The sequence below is a fragment of the Heptranchias perlo genome, chromosome 22, assembly GCF_035084215.1.
Source record: "Heptranchias perlo isolate sHepPer1 chromosome 22, sHepPer1.hap1, whole genome shotgun sequence".
Taxonomy (NCBI): domain Eukaryota; kingdom Metazoa; phylum Chordata; class Chondrichthyes; order Hexanchiformes; family Hexanchidae; genus Heptranchias; species Heptranchias perlo.
The window spans coordinates 45,113,607-45,131,824 of record NC_090346.1 but is presented as its reverse complement, the minus strand read 5'-3'; the positions used below and the strand labels follow the sequence as shown (position 1 = coordinate 45,131,824).

At 44.3% G+C, this 18,218-nt stretch overlaps 1 protein-coding gene across 2 annotated transcripts in view; it reads left to right on the top strand.

Annotated features, from left to right (window-relative positions):
* LOC137340731 (ras-related protein Rab-26) overlaps nt 1-18,218 on the top strand; it is a 248,764-nt gene that overhangs the window by 154,661 nt on the left and 75,885 nt on the right. For both annotated transcript variants that reach the window (XM_068003451.1, XM_068003450.1), the window contains exons 4-5: nt 3,229-3,295; nt 14,487-14,539. In XM_068003451.1, coding sequence (XP_067859552.1) covers nt 3,229-3,295; nt 14,487-14,539 — 120 coding nt within the window. The remainder of the gene's footprint in view (nt 1-3,228; nt 3,296-14,486; nt 14,540-18,218) is intronic.

Here is an 18,218-nt window from a genome sequence, read left to right as displayed (position 1 = left end):
ATCTCATCGCTGTTTGTGGGAGCTTGCTGTGCACAAATTGGTTGCCATGTCTCCTATATTACAACAGTGACTACACTTCGAAAGTACTTCTTTGTAAAGCACTTTGGGACGCTCTGAGGTTGTGAAAGGCGTCGTATAAATGCAAGTTTTTAACTGGATCTCCTGTGGCGTTGCTCCTTGTGACTTAGAGGATGTGCTGCTTTCTAGTAATGGAGCTGTTTTATCCTGTACGCTGACTGTATCATTATACAATATGGTGGTGTTGCAGATGGAGGGAAAATGGATGCGGTTATTTATTCAAATCCAGGAATATAGTTTTTGTGTCTCTCAGCAATCTCTCTTCCCCCATCTGCCACTCTGCAGTCTGTCGCTCCATATGGACATGCTTTTGATACTGAGCTCTGGCTCTTCGAAAGCTGGCTGGCACGTAGTGAGCTGTCGCACTTCTCCTCACGCGCTACCATTGAAACAGAATTGCAAAGAGCCTATTGACTTGTGGCCGTTCCACTTCAAATGTGGCATATGAGTTTCCAAGACTTCCGTGACAGATTGCCAGAGCAGGAGATGTTTGGAAGCCCTTCTGCTGTCAACGTTGAGAGTTCCTCGCCTTCCCAAACAGAGATTGAAATGGAATGGATTGAGCTCCAATGAAACGACCAGCTGAAGAGTAGGTTCGATGTGGTGGGTGTGCGGGAATCCTATAAGTACCTACCAGGGGAGTATGGAGGCCTGTAGTGTCACGCTCAGTCTATGCTGTCATTAGTTGGCAACACAAATATCTGTTAACGAACATTCTCACACGTGAACCTGCAGAAGTCCCGATTCCTTTCAAGACTCACAGATGAACATCCGTCAGGTATTCCCTAGTTGTCCAACACTAAGCCAGCACCACAAATGAAAGATCTAGTAAACAAGAAAGAAACCCAGAGATTGCAGAGATACTAAGATACTAAAGCAGCAAAATACTTCAAAACAATATATTTTTTTTATTCATTCATGGGATGTGGGCGTCGCTGGCGAGGCCGGCATTTATTGCCCATCCCTAATTGAGAAGGTGGTGGTGAGCCGCCTTCTTGAACCGCCGCAGTCCGCGTGGTGACGGTTCTCCCACAGTGCTAGGATCAGTGTAGACGAGGTTGAGATAACCTTTCTTTGTTCGGCAATTCTTGTAGTCTGTCCGTGTCCAGCGGGCCCTTTAATGGAATAGTAAGGTTTTCTGTTCCAAAGGCCTTTAAATTGAGGTCTAGTTCACCAACGAGTTTGTTGCTTTTATGTCCGAGTTGAAAACTAGCAGCTCGAACTGTAGTTTTATGCCTTGGGGTTTCTATTGCAAACAAGTAAACAGAAATGTTAACAGTCATTAAATCTTGTTGTGAGATGTTAATGGCTGGGAATTGTAGCGTGTATCACATATTTTCCCCCTAGACTTGGCTTCAAGCAATATAATGGGTTTTCCTAATAGCCCAGTAATCAGAGAGAACAGACCCTCTATTTCAAATGTTACATATCACCTCTAAGCCTGTTCTCCTCTCCTTCAACCATCACAGGGAAATCCATTATCAACCATGTGTCTCTTCAAAGAAAGAGTGTCTGTCTCGCATTCTGTAACTTAGCGAGGTGGACATCCTCTTCTTTGACCCTTGGTATTGTAACAGAGTGAGAGAGGAACGATATGTCTACCACAGGGGTACATCTTCAAGAAATTGTATAAAATGTCAGAATGACCAAGGCAAGGTGTGTAGCTTTAAGAAATCTTTACAAGCAATTAAGGTCAATCAGGAACGATTCCCAGCCTGGAAGGATAAAAGGCATGAAAATGGTTCAGATGGGAAGAGGCTAGAGAGGAAGGAACCAACAGTGAGAATCTGCATGCTGGAAGGGAGTCCCTGTTACTATTTTGTTCATCCCTGCACTTAAAGACACAACTGCCTTGGGTGAATAAACCTCACTTGTTTTGAACATTAAGCTCTAGTCTGCGTGCCTAATTGACCACTGGGTCCTGAGCTGCTTCAGCTTGTTACAGTCTGCCTTACAAAAAAACAGACAAAAATTCCCTATTTGTCACATCGTCATTATCCAAGGTGCCCGCCAATGCGATTAGGATAATCTTTTTATATTTGACCTCTTGAACACTTAAATGGTTGGCCTCTGAAAGCTAATCCTGAAGAATTCTAATCCTAATCCCTGAAACTAATAGACGATCAGTCAACAAATGTACTGGGTTCGGCAAACTGATCTCTGAACTTACATTGGGCTGGACAGTTCTAGATTGCGACAAACAAAGATCATCAGATGGCTTTGTAAAAATTGGTCAGACACTAATGTTATCAACACTGTCAGGGCAATGTTAAAGGTGCACTGTTGGCAAAATAACAGGGACAGAATTATCTCCTTATACGTCACATATAAGGAGAAAAGATTACTTAATAAAGAGGTAAGGGATTCATTTGTCAACTTGCGAGGTGCTTCATCCATCAGGAGTGCATCTTGGAGATTTGGGCATGGGATGTACGTGATTTTCGAACCATTACTACTTAATACTACTGCATCACCAACCACTTATATAATGTCTTTAATGTAGAAAAATGTCCCGAGGCGCTTCACAGATGCATAATCTGACAAAAATGGACACAGAGTCAAAGAAGGTGATAGTAGGATGGGGTGGCCAAAAGATTGGTCAAAGACTTGGGTTTTTAAGGAGGGTTTTAAAGGAGGTGGAGACACAGAGGGTTGTGTTATCCTCTGCTGACTGGCTATTGTACTTTTATCAGCGTGCTGTTGTTTAGCTACCATCTTAAGTGTTTGGTCTCTCTTTTGTTCGCGTGCTGAGCGAGCTTATACCCCGCCTGGGCACCATCATCGCAAGGAATGCGGCAGTTCAAAAAGAAGACCCAGCTAGGAACTACGCAAAGGGAGGGTCCAACAGCCGGTGGTCCCCACATTCTGTGAGCGAATAACAAAAATGATGGCACAGAGATGTTTGAACGATATCTTACACAAATGGCATGGCTGAGGTTTATCATCTCGAGTCAGCCTTAGACTGTGATTGCTATACTGGTGTCTGTCATACGTGACTGCACACTCATATATGTTCTTCTCAGAAATAACACAATGTGATGTGCAGGAAATTGAATTTGTAGCAAACTGTTGGAAAACTCAATGAAAGCACTGATCTTTTGACATGAAATTTAACAAGATTAACTCATGAGCTTTGCCTTCTGATTTCAGATCTGGGATACCGCAGGGCAGGAGAGGTTTCGCAGTGTGACTCATGCATACTACCGAGATGCCCACGGTAAGGGATATCTGGGACTCCTGTGTATTTATTTCATTTCGCGTTTCGGCACAAGTATTACCTAGAATTACATAGAATTAACAGCACAAAAACAGGCCATTCGGCCCAACTGGTCTACGCTGGAGTTTATGGTCCACATGAGAGCCTCCTCCCACCTTACTTCATCTCACCCTATCAGCATAATCTTCTATTCCTTTCTCTCTCATGTGTTTATCTAGCTTCCCCTTAAATGCATCTATGCTATTTGCCTCAACTACTCCCTGTGGGAGCGAGTTCCACATTCTAACCACTCCCTGGGTAAAGAAATTTCTCCTGAATTCCCTATTGGATTTATTAGTGACTGTCTTATATTTATGGCCCCTAGTTCTGGTCTCTCCCACAAGTGGAAACATCTTCTCTACGTCGACCCTGTCAAACCCTTTCATAATCTTAAAGACCTCTATCAGGTCACCCCTCAGCCTTCTCCCCTGCTCTTCTTCGAAATAGTGCCATGGGATCTTTTACGTCCACCTGAGAGGGCAGACAGGGGCCTCGGTTTAATATCTCATCTGAAAGACAATAGTACAGCTCTCACTCAGTACTGCAGTGGAGTGTCAGGCCTAGATTATGTGCTCAAGTGGTTGGAGTGAGACTTGAACCCATCGTTTTTTTGATTCAGAGGCGAGAGAGCTACCATCGAGCCACAGCTATGTTTTGAGCATTATGACGATTAAGACGTAATCTGTTCCATTATCATCAGAGAAAGATTCAAATTTATAGCCCCTTGCACAACATAAGTGATTTGACAGACAATATTTCAGCTCTAACTCGTACAGTCCCTCAGAGAACAAATGACTGCCTCCTAGTATTTCCTTGGTAAGTACAGCACAAGTTGACTAACCTTGTGTCGGAGGATGGTGAACATACTGTGACCAAAATCAATAAACCTCAATTAGATTCATCAGACTTTCATGTCAAAAGTCAAAAAAAATTATTTTCACAAAGCTATCTGTCTCATATATATTGACAACAGAAATTTTCACTTGGGATTGAGCTCTTCGGAATGAATAGATGAAAAGAATAGTTTTATTTTCCTCTATATTGATCCACGGAGCCATTAAAGTTGAGAGCTGTTTTTTCTGATCTGTTGCCTGAATGTTGTTGTTCCTTCCTCTTTCTTTTTCTCTCTCTCCATTTTCTTTTTTGTCTTTCTATCTGTTTGCTTCTCGTTCTCAGTCTGTTTGCTCTCTCCTTCGCCATCTATCACCTGTATCTGTTTATCTCCCGTCCTCACTTTTTTTTCTCTCTCTACCTGTCTTTCTCTCTCTTTCTGATTCTGTCCCATTCTGTGTCTCCTTGTCCGTCTCTTTAAGTTTGTTCCTCTCTCATTTTTACTCTCTATCTCTCTCTCCCTGCCTGCCTCTCTCTTTCTATCTGTTTCCCTCATTCTGTCTCTCTCTCTTTTTTGCATTTTCTCCTCACACAATGTTTACTACCAATTTCTCTCAATAAAATTATAACGAGCTATTCATCTTCCAGTTCTAAGGAGATGAAAATAGAAGTTTTCACATGTTTTAAAAAGCATAGAAAATATATTTGATCCTAAATGGAATAAACGACAGTGTCACAGCAAATGGCACAAAGGGCAGTTGAGAACATAGTTAGCAACAGCAAACCTCTCCCACAGGAAAATTGGTTCACAAAGGTACCTGTAAATTCTACAGATATTCTGGGCCCTTTGAATTCATTTCTACCTTTCCTGGAGCAAACCTGGGGGATAATTTTGACCCCCCCAATAATGGGTGGGTTGGGGGCAAGTGGGAGGTTAAAATATTAGCTTTTTGGAGCGGGACCGCATCCCGGTTCCAACCCGCCCACTCCCGAGTTTGACCCAGGTGCGCAACAGACACCTGGAAGTCCCGCCCCTAATTAAAGCCGGTGGGCCAATACTTAAAGGGGCATTGTACCTCATTGAAATGGTTGAGTTTATTATTTCTTTTGCGTATTACAAAAGTGAAATGCATTTTATTGCACGCTTGTGGGCCTGGAGCAGCAGGAGTGTTTAATCCGGGCCCAACAAGCTCACCTGGCACGACAGGACCCCCTTCCCCTGGTGATTGACCGAGTCCCTCCTCCCCCACCCCAGGCCGATGCTGAGCCTCCCGATCTTCTGCAAGGCCCGCCCGATGTCGTCCACCTCCCCCCACCCCACCCCACCCCACCCCCGATTTCTTCCATGACCCTCGGTCTCTCTCTCTCCCTCAGACCCCCCTTTCTGACTCGTGGCTCCTTCCCTTTCCGACAGGCAGCCAGCCTGTCAGTCTGACTGCCTGGCACGTGGAAACCCCAGAAGCACAAATACTCGCCTTCAGTTGAGTTGCGATCACAATTGCGATGCACTCATTTGGCTTCCAGGTTCCCCGTGCGAATATCTAAAGATGGGCTGGGTTCCTGGCTCCCAGCTATAATCATGCCCTGGATGTTTTATACAGGTTAGAACATGACCTGGCAAAAAATAGCGGCAAAGATGGCGGCAAACGGGACACAACTATCACCACGTCGTTGATGCCTCATTTGGGATGGAGCCATCCACAAATCGGCAGATACTTCTTCCACCTGACAGAAATGACGTCAGGAAACAGGGTGGGCGCTAGAGCGGGCTGAGTTCATTGAATCGTAGAATCTTACAGCACAGAAGGAGGCCATTCAGCCCATCGTGCCTGTTCCGGTTGTTTGATAGAGCTATCCAATTAATCCCACTCCCCCTGCACTTTCATCATAGCCCTGCAAATTTTCCCCTTCAAGTATTTATCCAATTCCCTTTCTGAAAGTTACTGTTCAATCTGCTTCCACCGCCCTTTCAGGCAGCGCATTCCAGATCATCACAACTCGCTGCGTAAAAAAATTTCTCCTCATCTCCCCTCTGTTCTTTTGTCAGTTACCTTAAATCTGTGTCCTCTGGTTACCGACCCTCCTGCCACTGGACATAGTTTCTCCTTATTTACTCTATCAGAACCCTTCATAATTTTGAACGCCTCTATCAAATCTCCCCTTAACCTTCTCTCCTCGGAGGAGAACAGTCCCAGCTTCTCCAGTCTCTCCATGTAACTGAAGAGTTCCAGCAGAACGGAAACTCCGCTAATTTCTGCTACACGGCTGCCCTGTAGAGGTCGGGGCAGTGTAGATCCAGGAGTGGAAAATCCGGGCTGCAGCGTCTGAAGGGAATTTTTGGGAATGAGAGGTTGTGTGTGTAAGTTGGAGGTGCGTTGTTTGCAGATGTGGCCGTTTGCTGGAAAATTGGTTCCAGGTTAGGAAGTTCTATAATGAGGGTCAGTTTTAGTCTGAAAACTGCCTCCATTTTGAATGCTTGTTACAACTGTCTCCTTAAAGGTCATTTACAATAATTGGAAGAAGAACACAACCTCATATCAACCATCACCACACCGCTCTTGATACATCAGAATTGATTATGAGCAGAATTTTTATGGTAAATAAAACTGATATTATAGATGCACAATAATTACATTTGCTTGATGTAACACATCTCACATGTGAGTCACCAACGTAATTTAAAATCAGTGCGTTTGTGGTGCTCTATCTCATCGATTTGTATCCTTTCACCCACAGCAGTGATCTCCATTAACCTACTTATTTGGCTGATAGCAAGATGCAAGGATAGTTGAATCGGAACGCTAGGGAAGTTGCCCCGTTATCTGTCGCCCTCCCTTCACTAGGTCACATCACTGCAAGCAATCTGTTGTATCATAACTTGCTGCCGTTCTGAGGCATCTGATAAAGTCTTCAAATAATACACATACAAGGTGGGTGGAGTCGGGCACCTGAATCTCACGTCTGATCCAGAACCCTCTCACCCCACAAGCAGGTATCCTTTTGTGTTTGCCCCTATCTCCCTGTTGTATAAATAGAATACAGTAGAGCAGTGAGTTCAAGGACAACACTAAACACCACCTTCTAACTTGACCTATTCTCTCGGGCCAGCAACTGCCTGTCTGGGCTTGATGATTTGTTTTTATATTATTCATTCTCAAGGGGTGGGCATCGCTGGTAAGAGCATCGTTTATTGCCCATCCATAGTGGCTTGCTAAGCCACTTCATTGAGGGGTCAAGAGTCAACCACGTTGATGTAGGACTGGTGTCACACATAGGCCCAGACCGGGTAAGGACGGCAGGTTTCCTTCCCTCAAGGGACCAGTTGGGATTTTACAACAATCCGACAGCTTCAGAGTCATTTTTACTGATACCAGCTTTTTAAAAACTGAATTCAAATTCTCAAACAGCCAGGGTGGGATTTGAATTTATGTTCTACCGGTTTACGAGTCCAGGCCTCTGAATTACTAGTACAGTAACATAACCACTACACCACAGTACCTGTAGGATCAGGACCTACTGGCTGCAGGTGGAGATCGATAGCCAGCAGGTCCTGATTGGACTTCAGCATCTTTGGGGTGAGGGGGCATTAACATAAACTCTAGAGGCCTACGCTAGGCCTGTGCCTCCCCCCTCCCCCCCCCCACTTTCCCACGGACCCTCACAGTCGCCAAGGAGATCTGGGACAGGTCATAGCACCAACTCTTTTGGGAACCCCTTTACTGTGGCACCCAGCAAGTAGTACACCAGCGAAATGAGGTGCAAGGCCGGGAACCCGGCCTCCAGATTCACTTTAATCACTTCCTTGAGCCTGTACCTTCTGCAGACGGAGATCAGGTTCAATTTCCTCTCCACCCCCACCCCCCCATCCCCCACCCCCCCTTCTGCCCCCCATCCCCCACCCCCCCTCCCCCATCCACCACCCCCCACCCCCCCTTCTCCCACCCCATCCCCCACCCCCCATCCCCCACCCCCCACCGCCCCCACCCCCCCCCAAGAAAGCCCCAGAAATCCCAGGGGCAATATTAAAGGGGTGGAGATCCAGAGATCCTTTTTTCCTGACCTTTGCACCCGGGCAACTGGATGTTTCCTGGGGTCAAGGGTCAGGATAATTCCACCCTGTCATTTACTTCCTGAACTGTGCAAGAAAATACGGTAAATATTTATTTAACAGTGTGCCGCTCAGGACAATAAGCAGAATAATGCCTTCGGTTACAGTATCCCAGTGTCTATAATGATCCACCCGGCAGAAACAGAGTTTAGTCTTTTAGCTTCAAAGGCCACCAAGGTCAGAGTCAGTTTGCAAACAAAAACTTTTTGTTTATAGTAGAGGTGGATTGAGGTGGAACTGGAGTCCTACTAACGTGAACTGACATTCGGAGATAGATACAAATCTATCTCCCCCTTGACCTCCTTCCCCAGTAGTTTTGTTCCTACCTCCTGGCTATTCTACTACCAGAGGCTAAAATGAAAATCAAAGGATGTCTGTAAAGAAAGAATTTGCATCTATGTCGCGTCTTTCATGACCTCGGAATAGGTGTAACACGAATTAAAGGAAAAGTTGGTCTTTTAATAAGCAGAAGTGGTTTTTCAAATCTTAAGCTTCCCTTAATGAGGCGTCTTTTCCACATTTACTCTTAGAAGCCTGTAGATCATGAACCAGCAAATGGAGTTCTGTAATGAAGACAGAAAATGCTGGAAACACCCAGCAGGTCAGGCAGCATCTGTGGAGAGAGTAACAGAGTTAATGTTTCAGGCCGATGACCTTTCATCAAAATAGAGTTCCGTTCCTCCTAATTTGGTGTTGCTTAATCCATTCCTTGAACCTTATTGATTATAGGCTCGAGGGGCCGAATGGCCGACACCTGTTCCTATTTGCTCTGTCTTCTGGTACTTTCTCTTCTCAAGGCTTGAGTCCAAGTCATTAAGAGCAAGTGAGGCTTTTTCCAGGCCTAGTCCAAGTCATTAAGTACAATCACTCACAGTGCATAAATCCCATTGTTCATTGATGTCAAGTAAACAACTAGCTGATGGTGATTTTTAGGTGTACCTTGTAATAGCATTTAAAATGCTGATCTTCCACATATCGTGAAATGGTGAAGCCTTCAGAATACCATCTGGTGAGGCAGGATCTCCAGAGTATGAACAGCTTCCAACTGAATCCAGACTTTCTTCAGGCTCGCGCCCTATTTTGCTCCCTAGTGTTGGCTTTTGAGTTGGTCTGTTCAGTTGAAGTCACACTTTCATTCCTTCTTGTCGGGCATCTGTTGGTTTCCTTATGTTGTTGACCAAGTTTTTCATTAACTGCAGTGCCTAAGCCTGACTATTGCTAAGTATCTCAAGCTCCTCTTTATTGCTTTTGTAGCCACCATCATCAAATGGGTTCCTCAAGAGACAGTCTGTGAACATACCTGACGGTGCATTTACACATCGGTGTGAAGCAATTTTAGATTTGCAGCAACGCTAAACATACATGGTGCAAATCAGGTGCTAAGGCCTGCAATGACTCTGTAACAAGGAGAAGTGAGTCTCCCTCCTTCAGCTCCAGTATCGATCGGGCAACGCTTTGATTTTAAAATTCTCATCCTTGTGTTCAAATCCCTCCATGGCCTTGCCCCTCCCTATCTCTCTAACCTTCCCCAGCCCTATAACCCTCCGAGATCCCTGCGCTCCTCCAATTCTGGCCTCTTGCGTGTCCCTGGTTTCCATTGCTTCACCATTGGCAACCGAGCCTTCAGCTGCCAAGGTCCTAAGCTCTGGAATTCCCTCCCTAAACCTTTCCGCCTCGCTACCTCTCTCTCCTTCTGTGACGTTCCTTAAAACCTAGCTCTTTGACCAAGCTTTTGGTCACCTGTCCTAATACCGCCAAGGCTTCTTCAACACCACCTCCCAAACACGAGACCTTTACCACCTAGAAGGACAAGGGCAGCAGGCGCATAGGAACACCACCACCTGCACGTTCCCCTCCAAGTGACACATCATCCCGACTAGGAAATATATCGCCGTTCCTTCATCATCACTGGGTCAAAATCCTGGAACTCCCTACCTAACAGCACTGTGGGAGAACTTTCACCACACGGACTGCAGCGGTTCAAGAAGGCGGCTCACCACCACCTTCTCAAGGGCAATTCGGGGTGGGCAATAAATGCCGGCCTCGCCAGCGACGCCCACATCCCACGAACAAATAAAAAAAAAAATCTCCTTCTGTGACTCGATGTCAAATTTTGTTTGATAATCGCTCCAGTGAAGCGCCTCGGGACGTTTTACTGCATTAAAGGCGCTATATAAATGCATGTTGTTGTTGCAAGGGGCCTAAAGCCCGATTTAGGCGGCCGTCTGGGATGCCTAAAAAAAGGACCCAGGGCATTTAGCAGTAGGCCGAATGCCTGCGCAGATCAGGCGCAGGCCACCCACCCCACTGCTAAATTGGTATGCGCTCGGCCAGTTTTATGCTCGAAAATTGTCCGCAACGCACACCAATTACTACCCCAAGTACTTCAAATCCGTGGAAAATGCATGCAATCTGGTCAGAAAAGGTAGAGCTGTACATCGCCTATCTACACTCTCAGCTTTGGCTCAGTTGGTAGTTCCCTCGCCTCCGACTCAGAAGATTGTGGGTTCAGATTCCCACTCCAGGGACTTGAGCACGTAATCTAGGTTGACACTTCAGCGCAGTACCGAGGGAGTGCTGCACTGTCTTTCAGGTGAGGCATTAAACCGAGGCCCCGTCTGCTCCCTCAGGCGGACGTAAAAGATCCCATGGCACCATTTCGAAAGGACAGCAGGGGAGTTCTCCCTGGCGTCCTGGCCAATATTTACCCCTCAACCAACATCACTTAAAAAAAAAACCTGATTATCTGGTCATGATCTCATTGCTGTTTGTGGGACTTTGCTGTGAGCACTAAGAGAATTCAATGGAAAAGCAAAAAAAAAATCACAATACAAATTGTATTTGAATTGTTTTATATAATAATGTAAATATGACACGAAATACACTTAGAATCTTTCTGAGGAAGGCTGAAAAAAGAGATTTTTAGCAACAGTCAGTGCATAGGGTGACGGGTGTCACAAGCGGGACCATCAACCAGGAATACTGATGAGGTTTTTAATTAAGTGTGACACATACATCAGCCCTGCGATTTACAACTGCTACACTTTCACATGAAACAAATGCACAAGGTATTAATGAAACGTTTCGGGGGGGGAAACGTTTAAAAAAGAGATAGTTTTGCATTGATTTTGTTTTGCAAAGTCGATACGAAGATGAATAATTTTAATTTTATTTTGAAAATGAGCTGCATCCCATCCTGCATTTGGTGACATCGAACCCCATGCAGATATTTGCTTTGGGTGTGGACTGTAATTCACCATCTGCATAAAAGAGTCTCCTGACAGAATGACGGATCTTTGATATGTTTGAAAAAAAAAAGTTGCTCGAGCACATTATACCCTGGCATTGTTTAATGATGATAAAGGTGCCTGTCACTTGGAACAGAGTGGACGTGACAGCCTCCAAGTCATTTGCCGTTTTAATCTCAGTCTGTTGGTTGCAGCCTCTTTACAAAGAAAGAGGAAAGAAAGAACTTGTATTTATTTGGTGCCTTTCACAACGTACTCTCAGGGTGGTTCAAAGCACTTCACAGCCAATGAAGTACTTTTGAAATCACTGTTGTAATGTAGGAAACATGGCAGCCAAATTGCGCACAGCAAGCTCCCACAAACAGCAATGTGATAATGACCAGATAATCTGTTTTTTTTTAGTGATGTTGTTCGAGGGATAAATATTGACCAGGTCACTAGGAATAACTCCCCTGCTCTTCTTCGAAATAGTGGCCGTGATATCCTTTTCCGTCCACCTGAGAGGGCAGACGGGGTCTCAGTTTGACGTCCCATCCCAAAGACGTCACCTCCAACAGTGCAAAGTAGTGCATCACGTGTTATAGGGAAAGAGCAGGGGAGTGGGGCTAATTAGGTAGCTCTTTCAAAGAGCCGGCACAGGCACAATGGGCCGAATGGCCTCCTTCTGTGCCACATGATTCTACGTGTACGGTAATCGTTCTACACAAATTTGTGACTGCACCGTCCCTGCAGACGTTATCGAAGGCTAGATTAAACTGATAGCGCACAAGAATGTATGAGAGGCTCAGGATAAAGAAAGTAGGCTTCAGAATACAAATGGCGGACAGTGCTAGCACAGGTCTAGGGCTGCCAACGCTGCAGGATTGTCCTGGAGTCTCCAGGAATTCAAGATTAATCTCCTGCTGCGAGTAACTCAGGAGAAAATTTGTAGGGGCATCAAAGAACAATTGGTGTTTTTTCATTGTCTTTGAACATTTTCATTTATTAGTTATAAAAATATTGAAGATGGGGAATAAAGGCTGTTTGACGAACAGTCAAGAATCATCCAGTCGCGTAATGAAGAGTCCCTTCGTTGTCCAGTCGGCGCAGGAAGGCGGGGCACTGCGAGGATGAATGTGTAGGTTGACCAATGGTGGGAGCGTGGGGGTGGGGCAGCTGGAAGCGGGAGGTCATGTGATGAAACTTCCACGAACGCGTCCAATAAGAGTTGGCGACCCTACTGAGGTCTCGTGTGTGAAAGAGAGGCAGATTGATTCAGCGAGCACTCTTGTCAGAGGCATTTTTAATCTCGAGCAGAAACAACTTGAATTGAAAGTCCCACACAGCATGAAGTTTTGGTTTTCAAGCACGTAATTTAACTTTGTTCTGTGATGATAGAGGAGAACTGGAAAGATTGAAGGGTGAATTTAGTCTGCCTGCTGAAACCCAGCCTTATATATTTCGCAGTTATTTGTGGAATTCAAACACTTGTAGGCTGTGATACATGAGGTCGTTTGGGAATTATCTTCATCTTTTATCATTTTGTTATTTGTTCTTCTTCTGCCTTGTTAATAATCCCATGCGAAGTGCACAGATGGTTGATCTGTTTGGTGAGCTTAGCATCCTGTTTATATCCTCAAGTTCTTTGTGCTTTTGCACTCCTTAAGGATGAATCATAGAATCATAGACGTTTACAACATGGAAACAGGCCCTTCGGCCCAACATGTCCATGTCGCCCAGTTTATACCACTAAGCTAGTCCCAATTGCCTGCACTTGGCCCATATCCCTCTATACCCATCTTACCCATGTAACTGTCCAAATGCTTTTTAAAAGACAAAATTGTACCCGCCTCTACTACTGCCTCTGGCAGCTCGTTCCAGACACTCACCACCCTTTGAGTGAAAAAATTGCCCCTCTGGACCCTTTTGTATCTCTCCCCTCTCACCTTAAATCTATGCCCCCTCGTTATAGACTCCCCTACCTTTGGGAAAAGATTTTGACTATCTACCTTATCTATGCCCCTCATTATTTTATAGACTTCTATAAGATCACCCCTAAACCGCCTACTCTCCAGGGAAAAAAGTCTCAGTCTAAAGGACTGAAGGAAGCTGAGATGTGACTGTTTGGGTAGGGTCCAAACCGGAATAAATGGTGTTCCTATGACTGTGATGTCCTAGTAAATGCAGTTAAGGTCACTCCCTTGAATTAAGCTGTTCACGTTTTTAAATTGAGAAAACCTGTGTGTAGGGTCAAGGCCCATCTAGTTTAATACTGTAATAAGTTACTATATTAATCTAGTTGAGCACTTGAAATAGGTTCCAAGATAATAGAGTCTATAAAGATGGAGAAACTGGGGGTAATTTTGACTTTGGCCGATAGTGTAAAACTGGAGTTCAGTAATAGTGTAAAAATTGGAGTTCAGAAGAATGAGAGGCGATCTTATTGAAACATATAAGATTGTGAAGGGACTTGATCGGGTGGATGCGGTCGGGATGTTCCCAAGGAAAGGTGAAACTAGAACTAGGGGGCATAATCTTAGAATAAGGGGCTGCTCTTTCAAAACTGAGATGAGGAGAAACTTCTTCACTCAGAGAGTAGTAGGTCTGTGGAATTTGCAGCCCCAGGAAGCTGTGGAAGCTACATCATTAAATAAATTTAAAACAGAAATAGACAGTTTCCTAGAAGTAAAGGGAATTAGGGGTTACGGGGAGCGGGCAGGAAATTGGACATGAATTTAGATTTGAGGTTAGGATCAGATCAGCCATGATCTTATTGAATGGCGGAGCAGGCTCGAGGGGCCGATTGGCCTACTCCTGCTCCTATTTCTTATGTTCTTATGCTGATACTGGATCAGCCGCCCGGTACTTGGTTTCATTTTTTTAATTAAACAAGACAACTTGACTGAATATTTTTTGTATGGCTCAGAAGTTAATCACAACCGATGCAAAAACTTCATTTTATAAACTATTTCCCTTCTCTTCACAGCTCTCTTGCTGCTGTATGACGTCACTAACAAAACCTCATTTGACAACATTCAGGTAGGTGGGAGCTTTACATCTAGTGACGGGAGCAAACAGGTCGGTGGATAAGCCTTATGGCTATTAGGGTAAGGTATGAACAACGCCCAGTGAATGATATCATGGGGTATTCTCATCACATGGAACTCCTATGGGGCGGACGGCACTATTTGATAGGAATTGTCTTAATAGAAATATATTTTTTGAGTGGTCGCTGTATGGGGTCAATTTATTGCTCAGAATATAACCAATGTCCAACTTGCTAAAGGAGAAAAAAATTAACAATTCTTACTGCAAGAACAAAGGTAAAATAAACTGTCAGCTTGTTTAATTGAAAGTGTGGGCTTGGTATTTTGAGCATTGAAGAATGTGAATATGGAAGTTATGTTCAGAAATATTACTGTACGACACTTGATGCTTTTGTATCAAATTCCTTTGCTAATTTTACTGAAGCTTGAATCCTTTCATAATAAATGGATTAAAACCTGCGATAAAGAGTGGATAGGTTAGCTTTAAGCTTTAAGATGAATGTGAGGTGCTATTATCAGACAAGTTATTTCCAATTTAATGAATAGGAAAAGCTTGCTTGACTGTTTGGAGGTGTAATGTTGGGAGAGATTTGAGAGCTGGTTGCTTAATTCGTTTGGTACTATTAATTCTATTCAGTGTTGTGATAAAGGAGTGTTACTGGAGACTGTATTCACGCCTGTCTTAGTAAGATCATGCAATTTCTTAACGTTTGGTTGTTTAGACTTTCTGAAGTGAAAAGTATCATTTTTAAGGAGCTTTACTAGTGACTGACACGAACAGGCAGTGAATTTTGGACAGTTGGCATGTGTTGGCACAATGACACTGGGTAGTGCATATCAGGATAAGGCCAGGGCATTAAATGGTGCACTGACAGATTTGTAGTTAATATTTATCTTTCATCATCCTTTGCAAACCCAAAATTTTTTCAGCAGAGTTCTAGTGCGAGGCTCGAATTTTGTTCAGGCTCCTGTTTAACATCATCATTTAATTTGTGGCAGTGAAAGAGATTTTCTCTGCCCTGTGAAGTGATAAGCCATCCAAATGGAAAAGCAGAGATGATAGTACACGTATGTGTGACTGGTCCCTTAATAGTTATCGAGTGCAGTGCGGCCTTCTCGAATCAATTCAAAGATTCAGTGAATTAGTCGCTGCAATGAAATAAAACTGCTCTGGTGGCATTGAGTTCTCAACAGTTTTTCTCTCGTGCAAAAGACCCATTTAGTTATCTTTTGCCCGTGGCGTTCTTGACATTGCTCATGTGCGTACTTTTCCCTCGAGGCTCTGCGCTTTAGGCGAGAACACGATGATTTGTGTCAAATTGTGTAAGTGGATTTTTTTGGAGATTTTCATGCAAATCACCAGGTTCCCCTGACCACCACCTCGGGGTCTCCATGGTTAATACGGACCCTGTGCGAACGCACAGTATGAGATGTGCTATCTCACACTTATGAAAGAATTCACTGTCCACAGCTGAGTATCTTTGATGCCTTTCATTTAACAACTTAAAGTAGTTCAGGTTGTGATTGCAAAAATTAGAAGCCATTGTAGGATAATGCCAAACACGTGCTGGCGGTTATTTCAAAGGGGATGCTATGTCCAGCTTCCCCATACAATCAGGAATGGCATATTGTGAAAGTGTAGCTATAAAATTACCATGTTACCTCCTGCAGCTCTACAACCCTCCGAGAACTCTGCATTCCTCCAACTCTGGCTACTTGTCCATCTCCCCCTTCCTTCACACCACCATTGATGGCTACACCTTCAACTGTCTAAGCTCTGGAATTCCCTGTGTAAACTCTCTGCCTCTCCACCTCTCTCCTTTATCTATCATTATCCTTTGCAAACACAAAGTTTTTTGAGCAGTGTTTCAGTGTGAGGGTTGAATTTGTTCAGGCTCCTCAGCAGTATTATTTAACACCCTCATTTAATCTGAGACATTCTTCCTCTCCTCTTCCACCTCATTCACAGAGATGCTTTCTCTCCGACCCCTACCTTTCAGACACTCTCTCCATCTCCACTCCCTCTTCCTCTCCCCTTGTTCACAGACACTCTCTCTTGCACTGGCATTGACCCACTCCTCCTGTTCACAGTGTGGCAGGATCTCCTGATCTTGCGACAGTTCCTGACACAGTGGACAGCATTGTTCGAAACTGGAGTAGCAACAGGAGGTAGGAGTCCCAGAGTGATGCTGATCTTCATCTGCAAACATGGACAAACGTGCAGTGTCTGTAAAATGCAGACTCTTTGCCTCTAATGAGGATGGTTGCCATAGATGTGGGAGATTTATATTGGTGTAGGACCGTGCAGGTGCAGTTTGATGGATCAAATGCCAAGTACAATCATGGGACATGGTTGACAATGAATTCAATGTCATAAGTGAGGGGTGGGGATTCAGGAGTGAGACAGTGATCTCATTCCTCAATCGTGACAGACTGAAGCAAAACCTCACATCACTGATTGAGAAATGGTGCAGCTTTGAAGCATAACATCTGGGAATATGGAAGATTTGAGAGACGCCAGCAAATGTCCAGATGTCTCCCATTGTCACATTTCAGATTGTGCAAGAAATTCAGATAAATACAGCTTCGAGGTTGTAACAGGCGACTGATTCATTGGCATTGCCAGTTTTTTTACAGCTCTTTGCTCTTGTGGAGCAGCATCATCATAGTTTGAGACTTTCTGTGGAGTGTGTGAGTTACGAGCTCCTTTTACTCATAACTCATAATCACTGCTGAAATATATCTGTGCGCTGCAGGATGCAACTATACAAGGCTAATTAAATGTGGCATCAACCCTAGTTACACATCATCGCCAAGGCAGCAAGGTAGTGATGTCGTATATTTGGAACTAAGGACATGGTACAAGAGATGAGAGCTTATTTCTGGTATCTTGCTGTTGGGGCAGGGTGGGGGTGAGTGTTGGCTGGAGGACAGAAGGCTGAGGTGGGATAGTCGAGATGTGAAAGTGGGTGAATATTCTGGAGTGCTGTTGGATGAGATGTTAAACCGAGGCCCCGTCTGCCCTCTCAGGTGGATGTGAAAGATCCCACGGCACTATGTCGAAGAAGAGCTGGGGAGTTCTCCCTGGAGTCCTGGTCAATATTTATCCCTCAACCAACATCAGTAAAAAACAGATGACCTGGTCATTTATTTCACAGCTGTTTGTGTTAAATACAATTCTGTTCATTTCCTTTGTCTTTGAACATCACCTCACCTCTGCTTGCTGCTCTTTGCTGGATTTCTGCAATGGTCTGTGTCTCTTTTCTATTTTCTCTCCTTTTTAACATTACATAAAGCAGTGTTGTATAAAGTGCACACTTGTAGGGACCAGAAATTTCACCTAAAATTTAAAGCGGGAGATCCAAGAAAAGCAACAGGAAAAACGCAGCAGCGAGGGAGGAAAATTGGTGCATTTCTGTGCAATCTAGGAGCTAATTTTATTCAAATTTCCCAGAGTTACGAGTAATTTGTGTGACAGTCGGTCCTCGTCTGCCTTTGATGAAACACTTCAAGGTCATCAAAATTGCCAGGAAGTGCAGGATGACACATCAGATTCTGTAGTCATCCTGTGCAATCTGACTGCTTCATTATTGGCCAGAACCTTAAAAATGAAAACACAGTATAAATACACAAAAACTCAAACTAAACGCGTCTCGTGTAAGATGTGGACT